The sequence below is a fragment of the Rutilus rutilus genome, assembly GCF_951802725.1.
Source record: "Rutilus rutilus genome assembly, chromosome: 13".
Lineage (NCBI taxonomy): Eukaryota > Metazoa > Chordata > Actinopteri > Cypriniformes > Leuciscidae > Rutilus > Rutilus rutilus.
The window spans coordinates 14,854,070-14,872,551 of NC_140218.1; the positions used below are offsets into that span (position 1 = coordinate 14,854,070).

Sequence of the window (18,482 nt, forward strand, 5' to 3'; positions counted from 1 at the left end):
CTTCATTCTGATTAATGATAAGACTTCCCATTACATCTACATCACACAGAGCCACTGCACGCGCCTTGGTTCTCAACTGATGGGTCGCAAGGTTTGTTCTTTTAGGGCTATAAACCCGCAGAGAAAAGAAACAGTGCTAAATGGAAATAAAATGCCACTAACCGTAAAATAGTGCATTAGTAGTAAAGCAAAATAAATAGGCTTTTCAGCTTTCACATGGCAGGAGAAAACATGAAATATATTTTGTTCCTGAATATTTGTTTGTTAAATCAAATCCAATCAAACTCTACTCATCTGTCACATAGTCATATAATATTTGGCCAAGAGTTTGTCCAATGCGTTAGGCTGGTAAAGCACACCACTGCTGTTGTTTATGTGAATGGAGCGTTACTGTACGTTCTAATGAGTAATATTAAAGCCTAGTTAACTTTAAAAAATAATTCTCAACCTTGTATGATTTCCTTTTCTCCTGTGAAACACAAGACATACATTGAGAGTGAATGGTTACCAGCAAGATTTTTAAACTGATAACTTAAATGTTGGTCTGTTCATTACACAAAGCTAATGTGAGCTATTGTCAAGTCCTCTGAAGCCATATGAAGTACTTTTGTGGCTTTATTGTCCTTTTGGAGCTTGACAGGTCTTGGTCACCATCCAGTTTCATTGTATAGAAGAGGCAGCTTGGGCATTCTGCTAAACGTGTCCAAGGTGTTCTACGGTCATAAATGTTTGGAACAACATGGATTAGTAAATAAAGAAAGGATTTAATCAATCTTTTAGATAATTGTTCAGATTTTGCTCTTCATGTCCAATCAGTATTGTTAGTGTTAACTAAAACAAAACAAAAAATAACTGAAATAAAGCTGAAATATAATATAAATATTAGATTAAATATTTATATGTATATTACGATGTTATGATGAACTATATGCCTTTCTCCACTGACGTTCTAAGTTTTCACAGGAAAAAACATCTAAGATGAGATTTAAGGGATTCAATCATTGACTACAGGGGGACTTTAAACTTAAGATAACTGTAGCAAGGTAAACTTGAAAATTAGTCAAACTAAAACAAATTAAAGCTAAACAATGTACAAAATTTAAATGGCAAAAGCACATAAAAAATTACTTAAACTTAAAATTGAGAAGAAAATATAACAATAAAAACTAATTCAAAATATTACCTATACTAGAACATACAGTGCTGGTCAGAATTATTTGCCCCCTTGGTAAATATGATCAAACATGGCTGTAAAAAAATAAATCTGCATTGTTAATCATTTTGATTGTTTTTTTTTATTATTTGCCCTCTTTTATTGAATACTTTTTGCCACAACAACAAAAAAAACTACAAAAGTAAACACTTGACAGTAAACACTTGATATGGGTTTGGTGCACACAGGGGTAAAAAGTTAGCCTGACTACGTCAGACTTCTTACTTCCGCTCAATTTCATTTCGCTTCTGTACTCAGTCTGAGACAGCGTAATAGCTTTCTGTTTTCCTCCGGCCTGAAAACAGCCGGCCAATCAACGAACAGAGGGCGGGCTGAGAGCCGTGACATAGACACTGATTGTACCGTGGATGCGTAGATTTACTTCACATAATCTGCAAAAGTCGTTCACAGCCATGTTCACTCCGGTATTTCGCTCGATGGTTTTGTTTTCGCATCATACATGTGTTTACAGTGGAAGTTAGATGCGGCTGAGCATGCGCATAACACACGCCATAACCAAACGTTATGTGATTGGCTTACGGGAACCAATGATTTTAAACTTCAGACAAGCGCCTCCCCGCGAGAAAGAAAACGCTTTTCAATTATGCCATGCCAGACTCTGTCTACGAAGCAAAGCGAAGTAGCAGAGTTTGGTATTACCAGGCTAGTAAAAAGTACCCCATGTGTAAAATGAAATACTCTGCTGTATCCTTAATGATGTGGGCCTAATTTTCTGCCAGAGGTCCTGGACATCTCGTTCAGATAAATGGCATCATGGATTCCATCAAATACCAACCGAGAAAAAATCTAAACCTTCTGAGATCCTTCTAAGTTTAGGTCAATTCTATTTTAATTTCTTGTCATATTTATTTATTCTATGTATTTATACTTAGCCTTACGGTTATGGGCGATCTTGGGCTTTGTTGTAAATAGGTATATACACAAAATGTTTAATAAATAAAGAATCACACACACAAAAAAAAAATCTAAACCTGACAACATCTGCTAGAAATCTTATAATGGGCCATGTTTGTATCTTCCAACAGGACAGTGAACCAAAAACAAACATCAAAATCAACACAAAAATGGGTCACTGAGCACAAAACCAAGCATCTGCAATGGCCATCCCAGTCCCTGACCTGAACCCTATAGAAAATGAGTGGGCTGAACTGAAGAGAAGTGCCAACATGGATCTGGGAATCTGAAGGATCTGGAGAGATTCTGTACGGAGGAATGGTCTCTGAACTCTCGTCAGGTGTTCTCCAAACTCATCAGGCATTATAGGAGAAGACCCAGAGCTGTTATCTTGGAAAAATAAGGTTGCAAAAAGTATTTAATAAAAGGGGGAAAATAATTGTTCCCAATGTGTTTTGGAGAAAAACATTTATTTTATAATGTGATTTTCGCCTCACGCCTGTTTTTTGTTAGTATCAAGTATCAAAAGGATAAACTGCAGATTTATTGTTTACAGCCATCTTTGTTCATATTTACCAAGGGGGCAAATAATTCTGACCAGCACTGTAGATAATAATAAAACAAATGTCATGTGTCATGAAGCAAAACCCGTTTAGAACCACAGGTTTAAAAAAAGAACAGATCCATACTGAACTCCACACAAACATCAGAATCTCAGCTGAGGGTTGTGGTGACATCTGGGCATGTTCACACATCTGCTAATAAGACACTGAGGTTCAGAGAGAGAGAGAGAGAGATGTACAGGGATGAATAGGAGGATTGAGCTATAATTACCTTCACAACCTACATCCACACACACACGTCGTCTACTCTTCAAAGCTTGAGCCCAGGGGAAGCTTTTCTATTAAGTGTCCAGAACATGTCAGAGCTCAGATAAGACAGACCAACAAGACACGTACCACAGGATCCTCGGGTATGGGCTGAGGCATGACATGTATAACATCACACACAGTTTTTCAGTCCAATGTCTGCAAGGACACGACACGTGCGATGCGTAACTCTTATAGACTTGATAAGGTGGCCCCTCCAGGGGCCTGAGAATGAGGGACACAATCCCTAAAGGACCTGAATAAGTGGATGAGAATAAGTGGAAGACGGGACAAAGGAAAAAAAACTGAGTGGAATTCAAAGAAGCCAATTTCACCCGTGTCAAGAGAGCAGCGTCGTGTTTCTCAGACCGGGACTTGACCAGGTTGAGTATTCCTCGCCTGCGGGACTTTCTTTAAAAGAAAAACTTTCAAACTGGAAAATTAAGGGAGATAAGAATACAAGTAATTAATTTTCCCCTTTTTTTAAACTATATTTATTTACTGTAGAATTGTGAACTAGTTTGGCAATTTGAACGCAGATAAATGTTTGATAAAGCTAAGAAAGCAATCAGCCAAAAAAAGCTACATGTTAAAGTGATGTTAAAATGGCAGTGATTGTAAAAATAAATTTTTTGGCATTTATAAAACAGCTGCAACAGCAATTAAGCAGTTAAATTAATATATTCATAGTTTTGTTATATTTATTAATACAGATATATTTTATTAAAATAAAATTGCTCTTGCCACCATTTATAAAAAGCAACTTGGCAAACTAAAACAGAATGTAAAAGAATGAAAGATTTAATTTGGTTACAAATGAGGGTTATCCAATCAGAATTTAGAGTGTTTTAAAATGAATGTTATTGAATGCAAAAAAAAAAAAAAAAAGAAAGATATTATACCACAATACTTGAGTGATGACAAACAAATGATTAAATCAGAGTTTTGATATGATTCATTCAAACGAACCATTTAAACTGATGCAACTAATCAAACATACAAAATCTACAGCTGTTGCTATTTAGCTTAAATGAGCTGTTAAAACATCCAGTCAAGGAAGGATTGTGAAACTAAACTGATTACAGTCTTTAGAAATCTTAATGAATACATAAAAGGTATATTGAAATCAATGCACGATATTGCTTAATTCTGAAAAACACTGAATATTCTATATATCACCCAGTCTTAGAATCAACTATACAGGTCAAAAGTTTGCGATTTATAATCTTTTTTATTTGAGATTTTATCATCTAATTTATTTGATCAAAAATACAGTAAAAAAAGAAAGAAATAGTGAAATATTATTAAAATTTAAAATAACCGTTTTGTATAATATATTTAAAAATGTCATTTATTCCTGTGTTGTCAAAGCAGAATTTGCATCATTACTACAGTCTTCGGTGTCGCATGATCCTTCAGAAATAATTCTAATGTGCTTATTTACTGCTCAAGAAATCTTTTTATTATTATTATCATCAATGTTGAAAACAGTTGTGCTGCTTAATATTTTTGTAGAAACATACTTTTTTCAGGATGTGTCATGTCTTTTCTGGTCACTTTTGATCAATATAACGCATCCTTGCTGAACAAAAGTATTAATTTCATTAAATAATACTGATTCCAAACTTTTGAACGGTAATACTACTAATATTAAAAAGAATTATTATTTATAAAAACATGGCATTACCATGGTACATGTAAAAAAAAAAAAAAGATATCACCATGGTGCCATGTCTAAAAACCACAGAACTATGATACACAAGACAATTTTACGATATTATGTTTGCTACCGAACTGCCCTGAAATTCAACTCCTTTCACTGCATCGTACGATGACTGAAAGAAAAATCCGACATTCTGTACAGTATTTACATTGCCTGTCTCAGGGTGTGTTTGCATGTGCCGTTATACTTCTGTCCTGAAGTATTGTGCTGTGCTGAAGTGTTTTGTAGAAGAGTCTCACCAGCTGTTTGGCTCTCTCAGACTCCTGCCGTGTCTGTACTCGCTCTCTCTGCACCGCTCGAGTGATGTCCTGCCGCGCTGCCTCTCTCTCTTTGCGTGCGATCCGAGCCAACTCCTCTTGTATAATGGCCTGCTGCTGCTCATACCTGTGCAAGCACACACACAGCTTTATTTACATGCCTGTTGCCAAGCCATGATTCACTCACTGCAGTTCTTAAACCTACCACTGAGTTAGTGTTTTGTCCTTTGTTCTTGTGCTATGATTCACACTTGGAGAAAATCCAGGAAAAAATGAGTCCCCTTCAAATGTACGGTCTTATCCTTATCCTATTTAGTACTCATATTTATAAGCAATTCTTTAGACATTTACAGTCAATACATGTATATTGTCATATTAGAAGTGAATGAAGTGAAATGAATACATTTATAAATAAAATCATACATTTGTTAAAGTTGAGTGTTTTGAAATGTCAGCTTCACACATGCAACAGATTTGCATGAAGTAATTCAGGAACAGTTCAGAAAGGCTCTTTAGAGCTAAAATGAAAGATGTGTCATCTGGATCTGTGTTTAGCAATAATATTGCTGTATAAAATGACCTGGGCAACCTCAAAGTGACACTGTTCTGAGAAGTTGATATATTGTTTATAAACATTTTTTTAGTCCAAAATCCTGTCTTGGTGTGCAATGCCAAAAAATAGACTACAGCAGGGTTTTTAAGTCCCCCTGTAGTCAACTGTATCCCTTAAAACTCATCTTTGATCCCCAAAATGACATATTTAAGCGTTTTTTCCTTGAAAAAACATTATTCATGCCTTAAAATAGCTTGAATGTAACTCGCCGTGTCTCCCCAACCATTTCCTCCTGCATTATCTGCTTTTCTTTTTCGCTGCAAATCAGCGCACAGACAATTTGGATCGCAATCTTCTTGCGGGCTATCATTTTTAATAACAATTTCAGTCTCGCTCGAGAACTCCGGTCTTGCGTTATTTCCTTATCACTTCTCGCGTGCGTTTGGTTGTGAAACGTAGTTTGCGGACCAGACAGAAGTTGTCTGCGATTCTTTCTTTTGTAAAGTCATGCAGTGTGAAACACCCTGTCGCCGATTCATCGTGCAGTATGAACACAGCAGCAACTGAATGTTACCCCAGATAGTCGTGCAGCGTGAACAGTGACCCGACTACTTTGAAAATCGTGCAGTGTATTAGTATCCGCGGTTCTATGAATATGCTAATTAGCCCCGCCCCCACTCACTCACACCAGCTCCGAGATCCACTCGTTGATGATCACACATTGACGTGATCGGTTAACAAGGTAGTTTGTGACGTCAGAAACAGCGATTTCAAGCCGCGTTTTTTAAACTGTCTTTGGTTCACTGCAGTTTTTAAGGAGAAAATGCTCAGCAATGGTGTTAACTGATGAATTTGCACATGGTTTGTCTTAAAGCATATTAAAACCACATAGGCATATAAACAACATTAAAAACTTGATTGATGCCAAACTTTTTCATGCCACAGACAGACAGACAACTAAATATGATCCTCATAAAATTTAAAAGCCAGCAATATATTTTCATGTAAAAAGAGACTCATTTAAATTGATACATTATACCAATCTTAAAATTTATTTGGAAAATATTTAGTTTAGTCAAGTTTTAACAGATTAGTGCCCCATTTCACAGGCAAGGCTCAAACCTAGGCTCAGACTAAAATGCATGTTTGAGCTGTTTTAACTGAAAGCAACTTGCACTGACATATCTTAAAATATGTCACTGCCATATCTTAAAATATGTCACTGCCATTGTTTTGTCTCCAGATGCACACCAGTAATGGTGATTTAAGGCACATTTATAACATCTACTTCATTTGCTAAATTAAACAGCTTTTAAATTTAACTAAGGCCTAATCCTGGCTTATTCTAAGCCCTGTCTGTGAAACCAGGCCTAAGGTTTTTGTGTTTAATTAATAACACATTAAACTTTTTTTTTCTACTCACAAAATTATACAATGAGATGTATTGTTGTTTTTTTATAATACATTTCTTTTTATTTTATTAATTTAATATAATTGTTATTTATTTTAATCTTTTTATTATTTATTCATTTTTAAGTTATTTTTTTTCTCTAAACTTTTCAAAGGACACCCTAGCACTCTCTTGGGGGTCCCTGGACCACAATTTGAAAAACCCCTTAGATTACCTCTTCCTGAGCTCCTCTTTAGTATCAGGAAAAGTCGTCTTGGTCTGTGTTTTTGGAGGTTGTGGGTCAGCACCTGCAAAGTTAAAGAAAAACTAAAATAATTATCGCTAACATGCATTACAAATGTAATATCTCACTTATTGCTTCTTGTAAGCACACAGGCACATAAACTGCAAAAATGTATGAATATGGAAAATATTATGTCATACCTAGGTTTTCTTTATTGCTGACAGGTGGTCTTGGATCAGCACTGACATTCCTCATGCGCTGTAGGACGTCTTCAGACAGCTAAGAACATAAATGTACAAAAATGACTGATGAACAAACACAAGTTAAATAAAGCAATGGTGTCATTGATAACCCATAATTTAGGCTATTATCGTTCTGTTTTATCTATAGATTGACAAAACATAGATCTACTTTTTGTAATTTGTCACTTATAAAGCTTAATCATTCGTTCTTGGGTATCCTTGCAGATTTGTAAACACACAAACATTAATAAAGTATAATAACATTGAATGAACTCGCACATAACACACACTTGTTTTCGCCTACTTGCCTAATCATGCAACCACTCATTTATATCATATATGATCTATTAAAGATCTATATAGTGATCGAACTCAAAAGATTTCAGTCACTTGGAAGAATGACACTTTCCAGAGCAAGCAAATCTGTGGTCAACTCTATTGTAAGAGAATTAAAAGATTACCCGCGCTTAACGTCCAGACAGTACCATACATACACCTGCCCTTAGTTTCATTTACACTTCTGCACACCTGAGGACACACTAGGTCAGTGATGTATCAGTCCAAACACAACTCCCAATTTAGGAAACAGTTTCTCGGTTTCAGACTCGGTTGTCATTAGCCAGAGCTTATAATCATATGCGGACTGCAGATCTTCATGTAACTTAGGCTATCTATTTGTGAAATGACAGACAACCGAAACAACATTGTGGCCTGTTTTCCCAAAACTCATCCCGTTCATTGAAGGACGTTCGGTTAACCTTGTTGCAAATTCACGGTACAAAGTCCCACAATACCAACCATAATCGTACATAACCAGAATGACTTGAAGGTAATAAATATGTGATGTTGGATTACCTTCACTCCACGCAGAATCCTCACCCTGTCATCCTCATCTAGGCCGAAAGAAACTCTCCTTGACGTGCTTTCTCCGGATCCCATCGCTTTATGTACAGCTTCGTTAATGGATCTTTAACAAAATATAAACAATTTTATTCTTTAACTGAAATGAACACAAATTATATAGTAAATACGCCGATATGTTTGACAGATTCACATCTTACCGTTGGGAAGTGGCAGATTGTAAAGCAGTATCCTGAAACACTATTGGCGAATGACATTGCAATGAGCCAATGGAATCTCAGGATATATCGGCGACTGGAGAAAGGGCTTCTGGGAGTTGCAGTCCATCAGACTCACTCAGTCCTTATTTACTTAAAACCCATTAGAGGGGTTTAATGCTTTAGTGAACTTATTTCACAAGTGTACTTCACAAAAAAACATAAATTGTGAAAACAAGTAACCTGCAGTTATCCATTAAACATTGAGTTAAATGATTGAAACTGTGCTCCAGTTGAATCAAATTACTTCCAAAAGTCCAGGACGGAGTGGTTTCATGCATGAGGTTAAAAAAAGTTAGTATACTGCTTTTTTATTACCTCCAACCGTTTACAGTGACCATTTAGTGGGTAAGATTTCCCCAAAACCCTTCATAAACAATATTTGGATTAACACAAAATAAAGTGTTTTCTCATTTGATTCTTATTTTGGCAAAAAACCGATGAACTCCATGATCTAATGGGTTTGGCTAAATTATACATTTGATAGCAACTATGCATAGTCTTTCTTCACAACTCTATATAGGTGTAAATGCATTATTTTTATTACAATGTAAACTGTATTTTTTTAATTTAGGCATTTAAATTTTTTAGGCATAGCTTTCTAAACACACCCACATAAGATGACTAATATTAAAGTTGGCTACTTGTACTCTGAGTTAAATTGTAAGTTAAATTGATGATTCCTACACAATAAATTGCTCAAAGTTTTCCTAAATTTTATGTTGCTTCAGATAAAAGTGTGCAATGAGATAATAATAGCCTCTTACATTTAACACCCTTAACATAATATTCATGCACTCAGAAAAAGCATAACACGAAACATAATTCAGAGACAATGTTTTCTTTCAGGTATTGATTTATCCTCAAATGCCATCATACTCCTCGCACAAGGCATCTTAAGCAAGTACTGTACATATAATAACATTCCCTGTTTAACAGACAAATCACAAGAAATGTTTCTATGAAGCAAAAGACAGACGTAAATGATAGAAAGCTGCTCGCTGCTCACTTTAACTTTTGACAATGCGAACAGTAAGTGCACAGTAATCAATAACGTCCTTGAATATAATTATAGCGCAAATATGAATTGTAAGACAGGATATTGAAAGAGGTGTGTCCGTTATCCAGAACCGATTTTCATTAAGAATTTCCTAAAACTCCCACCTTCAATGTGGCACTGATGCAGAATAATCCCAGTACTTACTGTAATGACCATGCATGTTCCCTTTAATTCAACAGCAGAATTATAATACAATGCCTCAGGTAATTATAGTGCCATCAAGGCATTTCGGTCTAATGGCTAAATGTCTGTCACAACATCATGCATTTAATTAAAGATTTCAAAGACCCCTTTGTAGGAAAATGATTTGTGAATAATTTAAATTAAGATTATTAAACATGACACCATCATCACCGACAGACAGACAGCGCCACAGCAGGACTGTCCCAGAGAAAGTAAAGTGAGGCAGGGGCATGACAGGGACGAAACCATGTGACAGCTTCAGTGGACAATGTTTGTGAATGGGGTACAGAAGATGGAGGTCTTGTGAACCATTATGATTGGCTGGGATTGTGAGGAGGCGTGTTTAAGAGTCATTGACTGACATGTTCTCCACTTTGTTCTCTATATCAGCGTCACCGCCCTGTTTCTTCTTCTTCCCTCCTTCCTGCTGTTTCTTCTGCTTCTTGGTTGCCTCCAGTTCAATAGGGGCTGGCTTCACAAACTTGATCATTTCTGTTAAATCTGTGTAAAGAAACCATAATATTGAGATTGATTGGAGACACAATTGATGACTACTTCTTATCAGAGGAAACGTAACTTACACACCTTGAACAGCTATCTAAAAGGTCCACTTATAGCTCACATATCCGGTTCTTTTGATTGAAAAACAGATAACAGCGTGCAATAGTGTTCTCTTTCGCCTCTTCTAGCGCTTGAATGGTTTAAAATCGCTTAAATGTGCATATTATATACTTTCACTCTATAATGGTTAAACTTGGCAATTAATCCGTGGATAACATGTGTGCCGAACCGTGGGTCCTGGTCCGTACGGATCACGGCTCAACTACGATTCATTGCACCCTTACTTGTGAATCTGTTCTTTTTTAGGGAAACAAAAACATACAATGCAACCAGTATTACCGGTATCCAATTCCCAAAAAAATTACTTGGTTCCTTGTAGTGAATTGGCTCTTTATAGTGAATCAAAAACATACAGTGTCACCAGTGTTGTATGATTCCTAAAAAATCATTTAGAGGAATCAGTATCAGAAACAGAATAGTTAAATTCCATACGATTTAATAATAATAATAATAAGAAGAAGAATTATTATAATAATAATAATAATAATTTGTTACATTTATGCATTTTGCAGACGCTTTTATCCAAAGCGACTTACATTGCATTTCAAGGGTCTGCATTTACATTCTTATCAGTTCTTTTGTTTACTTTATCACTTCATCAGTTCTAAAGTTACATTTATATAGCGCTTTTCTGGGTACTCAAAATCTCCTCAACCACCACCAATGTGCAGCATCCACCTGGATGATGCGACGGCAGCCACTAGGGATGAGTCACGATTTTCGAATATTCGATTAGTTGATTTTATTATAGAATAACGAATAGGTTGTGCGATTATTGTCTTAAAAAAATTATGCGGTGGTAACATGTTCATGCAACCAGTGGGTGGCGATGCCAATAACGCATCTAAAAGTCTCACACCAGAGCATGTGAGCGGAGTGGTAATATTTCATATTACAAATAACATTATATTATTTAAACATAAATATGAAACGTATGTTTACGTTTTTTAAGTTATATTTAAGCGTCACACCGCTCCGCTTTTTTCACATGTGTGTAGCCTATACATGCATGTGTGCGTGCATATGGGGGAGGGGTGCGATTTTCAAATAATAATATAATAACACCCCAGTGATCTTCGAATATGCCCATCCCTAGCAGCCATATTGCGCCAGAACGCCCACCACACACCAGCTTAGTGGTGGAGAGGAGACAGTGATGAAGCCAATCAGTATATGGAGATGATTAGGAGGCCATGATGGACAGAGGCCACTGGGCAAATTTGGCCAGGATGGGATTTTTAATGACCACTGAGAGTCAGGACCTCGGTTTAACATCTCATCCGAAGGACGGTTATACGAGTGATTTCCACCCTAATCTTTAACGATAGGTTATGGCATCCGAAAACAAGTCTTTTTCATGCATGTGGAATAAGATTGAGCTAAACTTTTCTATAACCTATCCAGGTAAACAGATCCATACTCATCGTTGCTCACCTGGAGGCATAAATGCCTTGAGAGGTTCTGGAACAATAATGCCTTCCTCTGTCTGGAAGTTCTCCAGGATAGCACACATAACGCGAGTGGTCGCGCACATGGTGGCATTTAGCATGTGCACAAACTCAGCCTTTAAGAAAACAGACACAATCACAATGGTCAATCAAACCGACCTCAAATGGTAATAACAGATAACCCAGCATCCTTTTTCAGAACAGTGGAGTAGAACTATACCTTGTCCATCATTTTCTTAGTCTGACCGTAGCGAATACGCAAACGGCGAGCCTGGTAATCTGTGCAGTTTGAGCATGACACAAGCTCTCTAAAAGCCTGGGAACCTGGGAACCAAGCCTCTAAATCCAACTTTTTACTAGCGGCGTGGTTCAAAGCACCTGTGAAACAAAAGCAAACAGGTAATTTGAAGCTGATAAAAACTTTCAAGATTTTCCAATAAATACAAATGGTGGTTTATTAGCTCCATTGGAGCTCTCAAAGGAAAAACTGGACACTGTGAACTAACCCGACACAATGTTGACGATGCGGTAGGGGATTCCTAACGCCTGATAAAATTCTTCAGCTGTTCCAATCATCTCATCAAACATCTCCCAGGACTTGCCGTCATGAGGAGAGGCGTACACAAACTGCTCGATCTGGAAAGCAATGGAAAGAGTTTGTATTCAGAGAGGTTGTGATTTCATACGTGAACAATTTGAATATTAAACAGGATTATTCTAAATAATACCAGAGATTTCTTCAAGATCTTTACTTACTGCAAAATTTGATAGAGGTCTATTTCTTGTTATGAAATAATACAGTCATCTAAAATCAATATTCCACAGTTCACACATTATTTTCATGATAGAATTGCTCGGACCTTCTCAAACTGATGGACCCTGAAGATCCCGCGCGTGTCTCTGCCGTGAGAGCCCACTTCCTGTCTGAAGCAGGTGGAGAAGCCGGCATAGCGGATGGGGAGATCCTCTGGCTTCAGCCATTCATCTCTCAGGAAAGCTGCTATTGGCTGCTCCGATGTGGCAATCAAATACTTTTCGTCTACTGAACTGTCGTCAGACTTCTCGCTCCCCTTCCCGATCACCTAAACAAACACATTACATTAAATGCTTTGTTTCTGTAGATCAAGTTTTGTTAGTTGTATTAAGTGGTTCTAGCATGATGATGTCAACTTTTGTGCAACTAATGTATATATACTCATATATATATATAAACAATAGATATAAGACAAACCTTATAGAGCTCATCATCAAACTGGCTGAGCTGAGCGACCTCCTGCATGACTTCTTTCCTCATGAAGAAGGGTGTGTACAGCAGGTTGTAGTTCTTGCTGTACAGGATCCGCAGTGCATAATTAATTAAAGCCTGCTCCAAGAAAACTAAAGGCCCCTGAAATATAATACAACATGTCATTTAAAAATGGGTGAAGAACTGACATGAGAACAGGGGTAAATATTGTGCAACAAGGCAAAATGGTTACCACATGCTCAGTATTGAAATGTTCAGACGTGGTTTACACAAAAACAAAGCCATTGTCCTTCAGTTCCCTTCCTTGCACAGTTTGACAACCCACAAAAAAATATATTTTTAGGTTAAAGGGCAACAAACCTTTAGGAAGTATCCTCTGCTTCCAGCCACGATGGCTCCTTTTTCCCCTTCGTATCCATCCACCATGACAACCAGGTCCACGTGAGAGTACTTCTTCTGCACTGTGCAGTCACCCCAGGTGCGTTCCACCTTATTATCAGCATCCTGAGAAAGAGAAACAACATTTTGCCTTACTCTCCAGTTAAATAAGTTAAGCAACAACATATGCCAAATTATACAATGCCTGGTCAATAAAAAAAGTCATCACCTGGATTTAACCAAGCAAATAGGAAAGAGCCTCATTACTGCAGTGATTAATTTGCTTCAGCTAGCAACAAGTTATTTATTAGGTATTAGGAGTAAACAGCTGTGTAGCCTTAAGAAAACCACTTATCAGTGAGGCTAATTGGGGAAAAAGGCTTCAATTTGCTAGGGAGCATACAGATTGGACTCTTGTGCAATGGAAAAAGGTAATGTGGTCTGATGAGTCCAGATGTACCCTGTTCCAGAGTGATGGCCACATCAGGGTAAGAAGAGAGGTGGATGAAGATGCACCCATCACGCCTAGTGCCTACCGTACAAGCCAGTGGGGGCAGCGTTATGATCCGGGGTTTCTTCAGTTGGTCAGGTCTAGGTTCAGCAATATTATCTGCCCATATAGCCAAAAATAAACGTTATGTGCCCATATAGAAAAATATAGCCAGCTGACCATATGAACATACTGAATGACCAGGTTTTTCCATCAATGGATTTTTTTGAAAATGCATGGGCATATTCCAAGATGACCATGCCAGGATTCATCGGGATCAAATTGTGAAAGAGTGGTTCAGGGAGCATGAGACACACTTTGGTAAATGGTAATGGTAAATGGACTGCATTTATATAGCGCTTTCACAGACCTATGGCCACCAAAGCGCTTTACATATAGCCTCACATTCACCCATTCACTCACTCATTCATACACACTCACACTTTCACACATGAATTGGCCACTAGAGTCCAGACCTTAACCCCACTGAGAATCTTTGGGATGTGCTGGAGAAGATATAATGCTGCGAAGCAACAAGATCTAGGCGAGAAATTAATGCAACTTTGGATTGAAATAAATGTTTTTACATTGCATGAGTTTATAGAAATGATGCCAAGACGAATGTGTGTCGTAATTAAAGCAAAAAGCAGTCCAGAAAAATATTAAGAGTGTGTGATTGTTTTCTTTTTTGACCGGGCAATGTATCTGATTTGCAGGACCTGCTGTGTACTGTGTATATTCAAAACACCCTGAAACTCACCTCATCGTTGCTGATGGGCACAGAGGGATGCAGGAGGTTTCCGATCTCTCTCAGGAACTCAAAGCGCTCCGCCTCCAGCTTTAGACGATCACTGTCTGTCTTCTGCACAGCCTCGTCCACCAGTAACCGCACCTTCTTAATCTGAGTCACCGTGAGGGGCTGCCAGAAACAGAATGCAGAATTAATGCTCACAGATGGGTTGTGGATCATTGTTTAATGGGTATATATATATATTAAGGCTGGGTACCGTTCACATTTTAACCGATACCTGAAACAGTACCTTTTTTTTGGTAATTTAGGCATGTTTACCCCAATAACTGTAAAGAAAGTAATTTGTAGAAGTGTTGTTGACATTATACCAGAGCTGCCTTGTCTGCCATTGAGACTGCAGAGGCTGAAAAACACAGCGAGCGTCACGCGTGCTTCAGTGTGTGTGGTAAATGAAACCGTGAGTCATTCATTCACACAAAGACACGCAGAACATGCAGGATTCATATTTAAATAGTCTTACACTCGCGCACAGATGCGTTCTCAGGTACCGAAATTTGGCACCGATTATTTTCATGTGAATCGGTACTCGGTAGTACTGACGTAATTCGGTCGGTGCCATTAAAAGTACTGAGTTCGGTACCCAACCCTAATATATGTCAACATTTCAGTCAAAAAAAAATCTACAATAAATATTAGGCAGCAAAATCTGTTGCCAACACAAGAATAATTTACAATTTAAATAAAATACATTCATATACTATACAAAATATATATTAATACATGTATATTGTAATAATATTTCACAATATTACTGTTTTTATTGTAATTTTGTTCAAACCAATTCAGCCTTGGTGAGCATAAGAGAATTCTTTCAAAAACTTGACTCATGGTGTATAATATATAATATATACACTATATAAAATATATACACTGCCGTTCAAAAGTTTTAGATCGATAAGATAAAAAAAAAAAGTATCTTCTGCTCACCAAGGCTGCATTTATTTGATCCAAAATACAGAAAAAATATTTTTTTAAAGTTAAATTATATATTCTATTTGAATATATTATAAAATGTAATTTATTCTTGTGATCAAAGCAGAATTTTCAGCATCATTACTCCAGTCTTCAGTGTCACATGATCCTTCAGAAATCATTCTAATATGATGATATATCATATCATCAAAAACATATAATTCAAATAGAAAACAGTTATTTTAAATTGTAAAAAACTTATTTCACAATATTACAGTTTTTGCTGTATTTTGGATCAAATAAATGCAGCCTTGGTGAGCAGAAGAGACTGCTTTTGAAAACATGAAAAAAATCTAAACCTTTTGAACGGTAGTGTATATACACTTATTATACAATAATTATGTGAATTGTACATTATTGCTTGACTCACTGATAATGTTTCTCCAGCGAGGGCTTCCAGATTCTGAGCCTCTTCTGGAAGAGTGTCATCGTCACCAACTGGCTCTTTCTTCTGCAAAAACATCATACGACCAGCAAGCAGAATATTATTATTACCCAATGATAACAGATCAAAACAAATATATGACAGCTGCTTTACGTACCTTCATCTTTTCACCGATGGCTTTGCTGCACAGATTCTTGGCCTTGTTTAGGTTATCCGCCGTGAAGCGACCTGGAGGCATAAAAAAAGAACTATTTCTAACATAAAATAATGTCACAAAATGATAAATTCACTAAAGTATTCCTTTCATTTTGTCAAAATATTTCTTTATTTTGATTTTGTCCGGACATGTTCTTGCCAGCTGTAAAGGGAATCATCCAAAAGCATAATAACAAGTGTTATCTAGAATGACGCAATTAATTGATGCATTACTTGTTCCTGTTATTTATGTTTAAAGGAATAGTTCCCATTATTAATTCAACACCAAGCCATCCTAGGTGTATATGACTTTCTTCTTTCAGCTGAACACAATCAGAGTTTTTATTAAATAATATCCTGGCTTTTCTCAGCTTTGTAATGGCATTGAATAAGCTCCAAAAAGCGCATCCATCCATCATAAAATTAATCCATACGTTATTTTACGCATTTATTACCCTACTGGAGTTGTATGGATTACTTGGATGGATGCGTTTTTTGGAGCTTCAATAACTCAGGCGCTATTCAATGTCATTACAAAGTTAGGAAGAGCCCGGATATTATTTAATATGACTGTTCGGCTGAAAAAAGAAAGTCATATACACCTAGATAGGCTTGAAGGTGAGTAAATTATGGGATAATTTCCATTTTTGGGTGAACTATTCATTTAAGTCTGCATGAGACTGAAGTTTCGATAGTATTTTCTTCCCTACTGTGACGTATATACGAGTGAAGCGGCTTCTCGACAAGAGAAAATGTAGGGTTGATTTTGTTTTTTTATATGTACTTGATTTTGTTCATCAGGAATTCATTGAATCCTTGGATGGTTGTGGTTTGCTATTGGTCGATCTCATGTGAGTGACAGGTTGTCCCGCCCTCACGCCAGTAAACGCATCATCAGAGAAGAGAAGAGATGTCACTGCAAGTGGGAGGGGAATTTATTTTGATTAAAGATTAGGAGAGAGCAGATTCATTTTGAAACAATAATAATGTGCAGGGATAAATAATTTGTAATAAATACTGCAATAAAGAAAATAAGAATTGTCCGTTTTTATTTCATGGTGACTTTAAAGCAACCTTTAAAGTCCTTAGTCCTGATTCATATGCTGACCACACCAAACTTAAATATATTAATAGTGAGACTTTTGGATGGATTTAAAGGAATAGGGAATTCATAATAATATCTAATATTTTCACTTTAGTTGCATAGGCAAGAACATGATGAAAGAACAGTCTGGCACACAACAGCACTGACAGCCAGCAGCTCCTCCTCTGTTAAATTCCCTCTGACACTGAGATTGCATCAGATACAGCCGGGTGATGCTGCGACAGGTTTAACCAATACATTCTCATACCTCTCATCCCCGAATAACACCTGATATAAACGTATATTAGGCTAAATAACAGAAACAAGTTTTATTAACTGAAGTAAACAATGTTAATCACACTATAACAGGCGGGTTAAGTATTAGCGTAAATGCTACATGCTACTCCAGTACACCGGTAATGCAGTTTCTGGACGTTTCCACGCATTTTATATTAACTTTATTATGTGTTATAGCACAGTCAGTGTTTGTTTCCTATCTTAAACTGCATTAACAGATATGTTATACGTGTCACAATCTGTTCTCATTCACAGGCTGCCATGTGTTTCGTTAGCTGTAGCGTTAGCCGATACCCACATTTCCTCCATTCTGTATCCGCCTGGACCAGTTTATCCACCAGAGACACATCCTTGAACCGTTTCCTCTGGGTTTCCCGCACGATTTCAGGATCGCCGCCTTTGTCGGTGCGAAACAGGTCTAAATCGAGCACCATGATGCCTGTGGACGCGGTGTGCAGTGCGGATGAATGAGGGAAAGGAAAATGGAAAGTATGGAGAGATATGGAGGGGAGGCGCTAGAGAGCCTGCCTCCATGCATATTCATAACTCTGCTCTGGCGAAGTACAGAATCATACTACTGAGCTAATTAATATTAATTACTTTAAATCGACGCAGTCACGCTTAAGCAAATTCATATTCATGAGCCAACCTTAGTGGATTCGGCTGCTGCGCGGTCATTTGTTTACTGCATTTATTAATATGATAACCTTTCTAAGTCATTATTGATATTTTATTCCCAACTGAGATTTTTTCTTCTTCTTGGTGGTCTAAATTTATTAAAGTTTACA

General features: G+C 37.1%; 2 protein-coding genes across 3 annotated transcripts in view; both read right to left on the reverse strand.

The window, feature by feature from the left end:
• Positions 1 to 8,542, reverse strand: part of chchd6a (coiled-coil-helix-coiled-coil-helix domain containing 6a) — a 74,660-nt gene extending 66,118 nt beyond the window's left edge. For both annotated transcript variants that reach the window (XM_084427350.1, XM_084427349.1), the window contains exons 1-5: positions 8,468 to 8,542; positions 8,262 to 8,373; positions 7,365 to 7,443; positions 7,156 to 7,228; positions 4,960 to 5,104 (exon numbers count right to left, since the gene is read on the reverse strand). In XM_084427350.1, coding sequence (XP_084283476.1) covers positions 4,960 to 5,104; positions 7,156 to 7,228; positions 7,365 to 7,443; positions 8,262 to 8,345 — 381 coding nt within the window. In that variant the 5' untranslated portion in view covers positions 8,346 to 8,373; positions 8,468 to 8,542. The remainder of the gene's footprint in view (positions 1 to 4,959; positions 5,105 to 7,155; positions 7,229 to 7,364; positions 7,444 to 8,261; positions 8,374 to 8,467) is intronic.
• A 754-nt stretch (positions 8,543 to 9,296) lies between these two features.
• sars1 (seryl-tRNA synthetase 1) lies at positions 9,297 to 18,252 on the reverse strand. Its single transcript, XM_084427644.1, has 11 exons — positions 17,993 to 18,252; positions 16,276 to 16,346; positions 16,104 to 16,184; positions 14,711 to 14,869; positions 13,443 to 13,586; positions 13,068 to 13,223; positions 12,697 to 12,918; positions 12,343 to 12,472; positions 12,057 to 12,214; positions 11,823 to 11,952; positions 9,297 to 10,268 (listed from the first exon to the last, which is right to left on the reverse strand). The coding sequence occupies exons 1-11, from the start codon at positions 18,126 to 18,128 to the stop codon at positions 10,111 to 10,113; spliced, it is 1,545 nt and encodes a 514-aa protein (XP_084283770.1). The 5' UTR covers positions 18,129 to 18,252; the 3' UTR covers positions 9,297 to 10,110.
• Between the last annotated feature and the right edge of the window lie 230 nt (positions 18,253 to 18,482).

Bases quoted from the DNA above. Each gene is read 5' to 3' on its own strand.
- sars1 (XM_084427644.1), bottom strand. From the start codon at position 18,128: ATGGTGCTCGATTTAGACCTGTTTCGCACCGACAAAGGCGGCGATCCT. The intron at 16,347-17,992 runs GTGGGTATCGGC...TTATGCCTCCAG, and splicing joins GGATACAGAATGGAGGAAAT to GTCGCTTCACGGCGGATAAC. The intron at 12,215-12,342 runs GTTAGTTCACAG...TTTGTTTCACAG, and splicing joins CATCGTCAACATTGTGTCGG to GTGCTTTGAACCACGCCGCT.